Source organism: Quercus lobata, chromosome 4, assembly GCF_001633185.2.
Source record: "Quercus lobata isolate SW786 chromosome 4, ValleyOak3.0 Primary Assembly, whole genome shotgun sequence".
Lineage (NCBI taxonomy): Eukaryota > Viridiplantae > Streptophyta > Magnoliopsida > Fagales > Fagaceae > Quercus > Quercus lobata.
In genome coordinates this window covers 59,818,631-59,829,780 of record NC_044907.1, presented here as the reverse complement: position 1 = coordinate 59,829,780, position 11,150 = coordinate 59,818,631, and the positions used below count along the sequence as shown (strand labels likewise).

The window sequence follows — 11,150 nt, the reverse complement described above, 5'->3', positions numbered from 1 at the left end:
ATTTTAGGATTACACCATTGCACAAATTCACGCAACACTCTAACTTATCGGGGGTTCCCAAGCCCCCAGCAATTCCATCCAAAGGCTATCATTGTTCTTGACGATGCTGCACTACAGCCACCGCTGTTTCTTCAAAGAACAAAGCACTCCCATCAACACTTCTATCACAAACTCTTTTTTGACTCCTCCCTTCTATTAAAATAAGATTCTCTACATTATAAAGCTTTTTCTTACCTATCTTAAGGGATAGGGCATCGACTGAGCATTCACAATTCTTTTTTTTTTTTCCAATGGATAAAAATTATAATTTCCAAATACGAAAGACATGCATATGTGCTTTTGTATAGGTCACCTAGAATGACAACATGTTAGCATTGCATGCAATAAATTTAGGGTGCATTTGGATACCACTTATTTTGCTGAAAACTGAAAACTGAAAACAATAAAAAATTAATTTCCAATTACTATTTACACTCACAAAACACTATTCATTTTGCCTTAATGCACTGTTCATGTCCCATGAACAGTGCAAGAGGCGCTGGTAAAAAATAAATAAATAAAGGCCGAAATGCACTTTTAGTCCCTACATTTTGGCTTTTTTTCATTTTAGTCTCTAAACCAATTAACGCATGTTATTTTCATCATTTCCGTCAATCAATCGATGGAAATAGCAGAGGTGGCTGCCGGAAGAATTAAAATATTATAAAAAAAGCCCCATTAGCATCTATTTTTAAAATAAAATAAAAATTATCAATTTTAACTAAATAAAAAAAGAAAAAACAAAATTAAAAACAATAAGAACACAGAAACAAACTCAGAACCAACCTAGAACCAGACACAAACTCAAATTTAAGAACACAAAAACAAACAAAAAAGAAGGAATTCAAAATCCCAAAATGGCAGAATTCCTAGAACTAGAATCCCACGACGGAGTCTGAATGCCATGGAACGTGACCCCAGGCACGAAGCAAGAATCCTCGAATTGCGTCGTCCCAGTCTCCGCCATCTACTCTCCGATCAGACCTTTTCCGAACATCACCCTCCTCCCTTCTCTCCGCTACCGCATATGTCGCTCCGTCCTCAACCCCTTCGCCATCGTCAACTTCACCGCCAAGATCTGGATCTGCCCTTTTTTGCTTCCAGTGCAACCACTTCTCTCGTTACACCACCATCGAGTACTCCCAAGACAACCAAATCGACCAGTCGCCGCCACAATCGCTGCTTGTTTTCTTGTTTGTGATCGATTCCTATCTCATTGAGGAAGAGATGGGGTTTCTAAAGTCCCCGATCTACAAGCTAAGAGCATCTTGAACGGCGCTTAATCCACAAAAATGAGATGTGGAGGTTAAAGGGCAAAAAAGAGGGATTGAGCTAGGTTTGTGTTGGTATGGTTGAGCTGGGTTTATGGTTGAGGAATCTATTATAATATTACAATATTTTGGGTTTGTGTTTGGTTCTGGGTTGGTTTTGGGTTTGTGGTTGAGCTGGGTTCGTGTTGAGTAATCAAGTTTTATTACAATATTCTTTTATGATTTTTCTGTGGTTGAGTTGGGTTTCTGGTTGGTTCTGGGTTTGTGGTTGAGCTGAGTTTGTATTGAGCAATCAAGTTTTATTACAATATTCTTTTATGATTTTTCTATGTTTGATTTCTAGGTTTGTATGATTTTTTTGGGTTTGTGCTCTTGTGTGTTCTGCCATTTTAAGATTTTAAATTCCTTCTTTTTTATTTGTTTTTGTGTTCTGTGTTTTTAAATTTGAGTTTGTGTTTGGCTCTGGGTTGGTTTTTGTGTTCTTTGTGTTCTAATTGTTTTTAATTCTGTTTTTTCTTTTTTATTTAGTTAAAATTGATAAATTAAAAAAAAAAAAAAAAAAGGATGTTGATGTGCCATTTTTTATAATATTTTAATTCTTCCGGCAGCCACCTCAGCTATTTCCGTCGATTGACTAACAAAAAGGACAAAAATAACACGCGTTAATTAGTTTAAGGACTAAAAGTGGTAAAATTAAAATGTAAGGAAAAAAAAAAAAACTAAAAGTGCATTTACGACATAAAAAATAAAAAAAATAAAAAGGCAAAAATGCCAAACGTTGAAATGCAATTAGTTATCCAAACGCATAATTAATGGAGAAAAAAACAAATGAAGGGATTGGCAAAACCCTTCTATTCAGCGGAACACAAAAAGTGAAATAAGAGGATTTGTATTCCCTTACTAAAAAAAGTAAGAAAAATGCTGCTAGTTGTACATATTTCAAAACAGCAACTATCTTTTATTTGACAGAGTTGAAAGAATTCCAAGCAGGAGGCAACAAAAAATAGGACTCTACAAAAACTAGTGCATCTGCTCTGCTCGTAAAACTTACACATCAAGTTCAATGGCTGATTGATACATATCAACTCTTCTAATAGTTTATCATCGACATATGCAAGTACGAAGTGACTCTTCATCTGTCTCTTTCATTGGGCAGGCCAAGTCGCATGAGTGCTATGCGAGCTATAATTGTTTCAAATATCCACCAGGAAGAGTGACCCCTCTTTCTTTTTTTGCTGAATTGAGTGATCCCTTTTCTCCATCCAACAACATTGGTCGGGTTAATTTTAGTGGTGGGGGACCATATAAAATATGCGTCTGATTAACCTGTTTACATCAGAAAAGCATCGCTGTTACTCTCATGGCATCAGGGAATTAACCAAAAAAACAACAGTCCAAGAAAAATTCCATTATAAGACTTCTCAAAAAAAAAAAAATGCCATTATAAAAAAATTTGACCCTCTTATTTAAAATACATTGAGGGTTGGTACTATATATATGGACCACAAACTCCTATAATTGGGGTTGTGGAAACCTTGTGAGTTGTGGCAATTCGCTATTCAACCCTATGGACATTAAGGTAAGGTAGCTAATATAAATTCTCATTTGGAAAGCTCAGTTAAATCACCAAGAATAGTCTACATTTGTCCTTAACAGAAACTCTTCTTTCATTTGACATTGTCCTTAACAGAAACTCTTCTTTCATTTGACATACATTTCCTCATAACAATGTCAAAACTGATTTAAGAAAAAGACAGAATTGGCTTACCATCATTCATGCCATTTGCAGTATCATTAATTGCAGCTCCTCCGTTTAAATGTGCACTGCTAGTCCCAGGCAGTACCGTTGTTTGACTCTGTTGAATTGTTGGGGAACCAAATCTCAACATATGCAAGGGCTGCACTACAAACAATATGATAGTAATTAGAGCACATAGGAGCCAAATGGTTTTCACATGTATGGAGAAACTAAAACAACAAAATTCATAATAGGTAAGAACAATAAACCTGAGACGCAGTTTGCATATGATGGAATCCCATATAACATGCATATTTCTCAGAAAAAGAAGGATTATGCATCTGATTTTGATAATTAACATCATTCAAAACTGGAGTTTGGCACATTAGAGCATGGTTTGTCGATGGAGCCATGGACATGGATGGATCAACTGGTGGGACCCTTTGTAAATGCATTGGATTGTGACTAGAAGGCATAGGAGGAGGAGCAATTCCCATACCCATTAGAGAGATATAGCGCTGGACGCCTGGAAACATCATTGGAGCCATCCCGCTTCCCATCCACATTACCTAAAACATGAAGTCAGTGGCTTGAGTAACAAGAACAGTTTTGCTTTTATGAGTTTTTTTTATATAATACCTGAAGTTGTAACTGAAGTGACTTCAAGTATTCAATTGCCTCATCTAGCATTGATGCTTTATCAGTCTGCAATATGCGGACAAATTTGGTTATAAATACAATTTAATTAGGATTTCTTGAAAATCAGAAGAAACTTTAGTAAATTATATAAATTTTCTGACATTAGTTTTTTATTTATACTTTATTGTGGAACCAAAGACTGAATTAAAGCTTTATGCTAAGAGTCAACGAATGGCTGAAAGAATCTTTGTTGCCATTTTGCTTTGTTTAGAGTAATATTTTCTCAAAGATACCGGGTCATGATGACAGGACAACCCTTTCTTTTGTTGATAATTCAATAGGTGGGGTGAGGAGATTTGAACCTTAAATGTCTCCATGGGAAATAACAGATGCTACCAATTGAGATACAAGGCTCTTGGAAACATTTAATACAGCCTCGAGTGAAGATATTTCTTCGTTTTCATTATCAGAACAGTGGATTTTACCTTCTCTTGTTCTAAATTTACACTTCAAGAATCAGCCCCTTCAAAACACACACCACACACACACACACACACACACACACACAAAAAGGCAGGTTAAGATTGCTTATCAATCACCTTGCCTAAACCTCATGACAAAGCAGGACCTTTGTACACTGGGCGGCCTTTTTGTTCTCAATTAACGCTATATTCGAATGCACCAACAGTCTTAAAATCTATTTCTTTTTAATATCCTGCCACTTCACAACGTTCTCAACATGGTACACACTCATCTTAAAAAGTTTATTTGACCGTGGTAACATTTATGAGAGAGCAAGGGGAACTAGTCATTAACTATTTTGCCAAAAAGGAAAAGATAGTGCATAGATTGATGAGTCTCTATCAAGGAAATTCAACAGTTGTTCACATTTAGTGGCAGGCAACCATAATCTATTTCCCTTGAGACAATAACAAATGAACAAAAGACAGCAAGAAAAGCAGACCTTGTTACAGTGTGGTATGAGCTCTTGCAATGCCTTCATTTTCTCATTGATCCGATCTCTCCGTCTCTGTATCAGTGGATGAGTAGGGTAATAGTTACAATGTACAAACTCCAATAATTTCACAAGCTAGGAAATTCCCAAAGTCTTACCCTTTCTGAAAGGTTATGAACTTCAGCAGAGCGGCTCCTGCGGGAAGATGCTGATCGTTGCGCTGGCTTGTTTCCAGCCGCTGATTCAAGTTCAGCGGCCTAAAATATATTCAGACTTATGCTCAGAAAAAAATTAAAATTAAATGATGTCGAAAGCAAGAGAGAGAATTGTCACCTCACTTTGGCACTCTAATTCCTCAGCATCCCTGACCTTTCTCTTCATGCTATTGACACCAGTAGATTGTGTGCATCTTCTTCCAAAACTACTACCTGAGCCCCCAGACGAAGAAGCAGCAGTAGGCTCAAGTGTGTCCATTTTTCGTCTTTCACTCTGAGGCGTTATCTTGTGAACATCTTGTTTTACAGGTCCAGCAAATAAAGCAGAAGTCCCAACACCATTGCTAAAATCAGGGTCATTTGGTACTTGATTGCTGCCACAGTGGCTGGATCCAATCGTCATTACTGAACACTCTCTAACCTCTCCTTGCATCAATTGACCTGATCCTTCCCCTCCGTGTTGCCCATTTGAAGATCCTATAAAATTCAAGACTTTTTCTGACCCTCCTAACTCATGATTTTTCTGGGCTGCTGATTCAGGAAAAGGAAATCTAGGAGGATGATGGCCCAAGTTGCCAGGGAATTCAGGTACAGCAGAATTACTAATACTAATACTAGTTGGTTGATGTGAGTTCGCAATGACATGAGTAGCATCAACATCAGTGTCAGAAGCACCAAACTTATTAAGAAGCTTGTCTTGTTCAATTTCTTTAGGATCAGATGGTGACAATTCAGAAAGAAGGTTGTAACAGAACTCTTTTTCGAGGGGATCAACTTCGAGAGGATATTGTACCCACGACACAGTCTCATCACCATCATCATCATTTTGAATTAAATTGCTTGAGTTCCCATATGAGCCACTACCTCTTAGCTTTGGTTTCTGAACTACTTGTCTTGAATCATTATGATTGAAACTTGGTTTTCGCGTTTGACCGTGCAAAACTACCTGACCATTTCTCCATAACAGCTCTACTATGTCATTGTCTTGCCTGTAAAAATGTTTTGAATTTCTATCACAAGATTAGAGATTGCAAAGAGCAACTTATATCAATAATAATTTTGAGAGAGACAAGAGTACAGACCCCAAGGATTTCTTCTGATTGGTCACAGGAAGATCACTCTCAAAATTCCAACCAGCTGGAAGCCAATTATTATTCATGTTACAGTTACACTGACCAAACCCAACTTTACAGTGAAACAGGAAATTAAGATGAGGGCTTCAGTTTCACGCTTCAGACTCTTTGTCTCTGTATCAAAAACCGAGTTATTCTTTGCATCACTTTTAGGAAACCATTAAACAAACCCACTTAACAACAAAAGGTATTAATTATTTTATTAATCAGCTAAGGTATCAATTAATTTTTTTTATTATTCAAAGCTATTAATTAATAGTAAACAACAACAACAACAACAACAATAATAATAATAATAAAATTCTTCCTTAAAGGAGAAAAAAAATAATGGAATCCCGATTTAGCTATAACATTATAAAATATTTTAGTATTTTTTTTTATTAAATATTTTAGTATTTCATAAACAACTAAACAGCCGCAATCTTTAGACTTTTTTTTTGTTACTAAATATTGGAAAAAAAGGAAAGCATGTTTTAAATAAAGCATAAAATTCAAAGACCATAATCACTAAAACAAGAAAGAAAGAAAATTGGAACCTTAGCGCATGACTGATAACCAGTCACAAAACATTATATATATATATATATATATATATATATGTATGTATGTATATTGAGAAGAAAAGGCAAAAGAAAAGAAAACAGGTTACTACCTTTACTGCAAAAGAAGAAGTGCAAGTAAAACAACACCCGAAGTAGAAGTAGAAGTAGAAGTAGAAGTAGAAGTGAAGTAGTGAAGCAGAAAACTAACAGAAAGAAAAGAATTCAAACCCAATTTCTTAAACAAGAAAGCCTCACCTTCCAGTCCAGACTCTCTCTCTCTCTCTCTCTCTCTCTCTCTCTCTGAGTGTGTTAGTGATAATGAGAGACACCGGGAATGGACCAAAGAGAGGAGCAAGACTTTTACAATGACAGGGATCCCGTCATGCTCACACACAAACATACAAAAGGTCAGACAGACAGAGGGCATAGATTCGGTAGTGTCACAGTGATTTTTGGTTTGAGTACAGTAATGCACACGGACTGTCCACGTGGCACTTGATCAATGGAACTGGATGTGAATGTGGGGCCCTCTCTGGATGGATTGGATGGTCTTTCTTTCTTAATTAATTCTCGACTTTTTTCTCCTTTTTTTTTTTTAGGGGAAAATCCAAAATCGAAGAGCAAGGAAGGTGCGATCTTTCTTTTTCTTTTCTTTTTTTTTTTGATAAACCAGAAGGTGCGATCTGAAAATGAGTAAGGGCAATGCCACGTGTACAGTGGCAGGGGATGTTTTATTGGGGATATTGAGGGACAAGATCGTCAGGGGATTTTTTTAAATAATAATTTTACCACTCATATGTAGATCAAAAGATTGCCAATTGTGGGTGTGAATAATTTAGGACCAATTTTCATTTTGGTCATTACATTTTAGTTAACAAAAAATTATGTCCATTTTGGTTTTTGTAGTCAACCCAATATTAGGAAATTCATATGTAGCAAACAGTATACATAGGTGGCATGTTAGATGTTGACATGGCTAATAAAATAATAATAATAAATTTTATTTAATTTAAAAAAATACTACTTCAACATTTAAATTAAAAAGTTAAAATTAAAAACAAAATTCTAATTTTTTAAATTTAATTAAATTAATTTTTTAATCTTAAATTAAAAATTGTTTTCAATTTTTAACTTTAAAACTATGTTTAATTTAAATGAGTTTTTATTTTTTATTTTTTATTATTTTTTATCATTAGACCATTTTATGTATCAACCATGATCTGGGTTGAGAGAGAATGGTTTGGGTTTAGAGTGAGAGAGAGATCGTGTTAGAAAATGTAAACAAAAAATATAATAAATTTTGAAAACAAAAATATAATCTAATTAAAGTAACCTTTTAAAATAAAAATATTTTCCTATTCTTTTCATCTGATCTGCCTCTCTAGGAACTCTTCTTTTTTTTCTTTTTTTTTTGTTCATCCGCCCACATGCTCTCTCTCTCTCTCTCTCTCTCCATAAACAATCTATACAAGCTGTGTAAAACCACCACAAAGTTACAATTCATCAAGGAGCACCTTCGTTAATGGGTTTTGGTTTTTAGGGTTTGATTTTTGGTGGGTGTGTTTGGGGTATCTAGATCTGTGCTTTTGGTTTGTAGAGTTTAATTGATAATGGAGTTTTGTGGATCAATGAAGGCATCGAGATTAGTGACTGGATTCATGGGTTATGGATCGGTTAGGGTGGTGGGTCAGATTTAGGTTTCTAGTAATTTTTTGTTGGTGGACCAGTGGTTGACAAATTTTAGGGGTTAGTTTTTGTTGGCAGTGGCGGAATGAGTGGATGAAGAAGATGATGGTGGTGGATGGGTTGACGAGGGAGATGGTGGGTTTTGAGTTTGTGATGAGGAGCCTTTAATAGGCGGTCGTTTGGGTGATTTGGGTTGTGGGTCTTCAAAATTATTTGGACGATAATGCCATCGACTCCACGGCAACACCGCCACCATTGCGAACCCACATCTCTACCTCTCCTCCATTCTGCTATCTCAAGAATTCTAATGGGTATATGGGAAAGAGGTGGTTTGGATCTGCTCTCACTCACTTTGATCTAGGTTCTTTTAGATTCGGGTTGTGAGTTTTGTGTTGATGATGCTATTGGTGGGTTTGTGGGTGCAACGGGAGGGGGAGTACGCCTCAGCTAAATGGACCGGGGCGAAGAAGGAAAATGGAGTCATTACCTAGATTAGGTTTAGAAACCATAAATATAACACCCTTCGTGAAAGGACCGATCTACTACCAAAGCATGTATCCAGATTTTAGGTATAGGGATAGGAAGGTGTTAGGCACCCAACCCCACCCGACCTTTGGGTCGGCTTCCACTTATTGTGTCTTATGCCTTAATCTCATTAAAGGCATATTCAAAACTTGTATTCTAGATTCACACACACACTAGCATACATTTAGCAAACAACATGGCATTTTTCATCCTAAACGCTAACATGCATTTATCATGCATCTTATCATATCATATCCAAGGCAACAAACAAACACATATCATATCCAAGGCAAAAACATAGACATGTTAGGATCAAACAAACATGCTATCCTATCCAAGGCAAAGCATTGCAAACATACATTCATATTCATCAAATCGAGATCAAAATCAAATATCCAAATAGATGCACGTTCATGTAAATGTATGCCTTACCTCACTGCATCACAACTCCTATACATCAATGCATGGACATGTTATATGTATGTTCATGACAAAACAAAAAGATAAAAACCCTAAGCTAGCAATCAAAGGACAAACAAAGCAAACAAACATGGAGGCAGAGACTCAAAAGCATAAAACAAGACAATGTAGGGACATATTATATAAGTAAAATAAAGAAAAAGAAGCAAAAATGTTCGGATTAGGGTTTTTGGGCATGAGTATGTGTGCACATACATAAGGCCTGCGTATGCAGCCCAGTTGTATACGTACGCATACTTCTAGTATGCATGCAAATGTAGAAAGCATGCGTACGCATACACGCCCTAAACCCTAACCCAAAAACACAAGAACACAATAGAACATAAAATTAAAACTAGCAATCTAACATGCTTAAAATGACAAAGCCAGAAAAACCTAAACTAGGCAGGCATATTATAAGATAAACAAACCAAAAAAACAACAAGGAAAAGAAGATCAAAACAAAGAAAAGAAAAAGAAAAGGAACTAGAGCATTATACCTCAAAACATAAAGCTCCTTAGCTTGATTTTGACCGTTTCCCTCAGTCAATCTTCACAATCAAACAAATAAGTGATTAGTAAACTTGAAACTCGAAGATCAAGGCCAGAAAAGCCTCAATCAGAAAAACCCTAACCCAAAAACACAAGAACACAGCAGAACATAAACTTAAAACTAGCAATCTAACATGCTTAAAATGACAAAGACAGAAAAACCTAAACTAGGCAGGCATATTATAACATAAACAAACCAGAAAAACAACAAGGAAAAGAAGATCAAAACAAAGAAAAGAAAAAGAAAAAGAACTAGAGCATTATACCTCAAAAGATAAAGCTCCTTAGCTTGATTTTGACCGTTCCCCTCAGTCAATCTATTCACTTGAAACTCGAAGAAAGGCCAAAGAAGAAATATTGATTGAGGAGTGAAAAACTTGATTCAACTCTTGTGAAGATCATGTAGGCCAGAAAGGAACCTCCAATGTAGAACTTTATATTGACTGAAACCCTGAGGATGTGTTGTGAAAAATACTCCCTTGGCCTTTCTTTTCCAAAAATAGCTTATTTAACTCATGAAAGACTTATATTTTTTTAAAAACACTTTCCTCAAGACCATTTCAATCTGATCAGGCTCTAAACCAACGTTGGATTTTAGAATTCCAACATCATTGGGGAACGGGAGCTTGAGTCGTAAGGGGTACAAAATGCGGTGTCTACAGATGCCCCTCTTTTAATTTGTGAGCTTTGCTAGGGAAATCAAAAAAAATAAAAAATAAAAATAATTCAACATATAGCTGGGGCTCAACCTATGCACACTACAAACAAGGTGCAACTCTGCAGAGTTGCATGAGATTTGTATATCTGAAGTCCCACCTTTTTTACTTGAGAAATGAGCAAGGATAGGTTCACTATCCCAAAACCTGTTTTGCCAATTGCAAGCAAAAGGAGTGACTCACTATCCTAAAGTCACTAAAAAAGAAAAACAAACATGGCCAACAGCCTCAACCATCAACCAAACAGACAAGGTGCTCTTATGAGCTTAAAAAGAAATATATATACATATATATATATATATATATATTAAACCCTTATCAATACCCTCATTAGTGACCAAACCAGCAAGAAAGAGATCTTCAAACTCTTAGAACTCGACCACCCAAATAGTGATTCTGCATAGTGTTCTGGACTGTGCAAGAAATAGTCTTCTGTCGGTCAACTCTACTGGTGCGGGTATTGTTCTGTATAGTAACCAAATTTGCAAAGGTGGTTCTTGAGCTAATCTGGGGGTCCTGGAGCTGTTCTGGAGCATCCGGGAGCTGTTCTGGAAATGCTTAAGAGGCAGGAGAGTTCTGTTTCTTCTGTCTCTTTGCTTTTCAAATCTTTAATTAGTATCATGGCCAGACGGGTACCCATCATAGGGATCCCATGGAGGGTCGTAGTCACAGTTGTGCTC

The 11,150-nt window shown here is 36.3% G+C and overlaps 1 protein-coding gene across 4 annotated transcripts; it reads right to left on the bottom strand.

The window, feature by feature from the left end:
• Positions 1 to 2,183: 2,183 nt before the first annotated feature.
• On the bottom strand, positions 2,184 to 6,958 carry LOC115987483 (transcription factor PIF5-like). Of its 4 annotated transcripts, none has more exons than XR_004091098.1 (9): positions 6,788 to 6,958; positions 5,940 to 6,104; positions 4,976 to 5,846; positions 4,801 to 4,899; positions 4,652 to 4,717; positions 3,688 to 3,753; positions 3,548 to 3,617; positions 3,079 to 3,208; positions 2,184 to 2,636 (listed from the first exon to the last, which is right to left on the bottom strand). XR_004091098.1 is itself a non-coding variant. In XM_031111041.1 (9 exons), exons 2-9 carry the CDS (start codon positions 6,014 to 6,016, stop codon positions 2,632 to 2,634), a joined length of 1,614 nt encoding a protein of 537 aa, XP_030966901.1. In that variant the 5' UTR covers positions 6,017 to 6,104; positions 6,788 to 6,955; the 3' UTR covers positions 2,184 to 2,631. The 4 variants fall into 4 exon arrangements, 3 of the variants coding, with proteins under 3 accessions (XP_030966901.1, XP_030966902.1, XP_030966903.1); XM_031111041.1 differs by having other exon boundaries at positions 3,318 to 3,617; positions 6,788 to 6,955; XM_031111042.1 differs by lacking the exon at positions 6,788 to 6,958 and adding an exon at positions 6,643 to 6,772 and having other exon boundaries at positions 3,318 to 3,617.
• Positions 6,959 to 11,150: the final 4,192 nt, after the last annotated feature.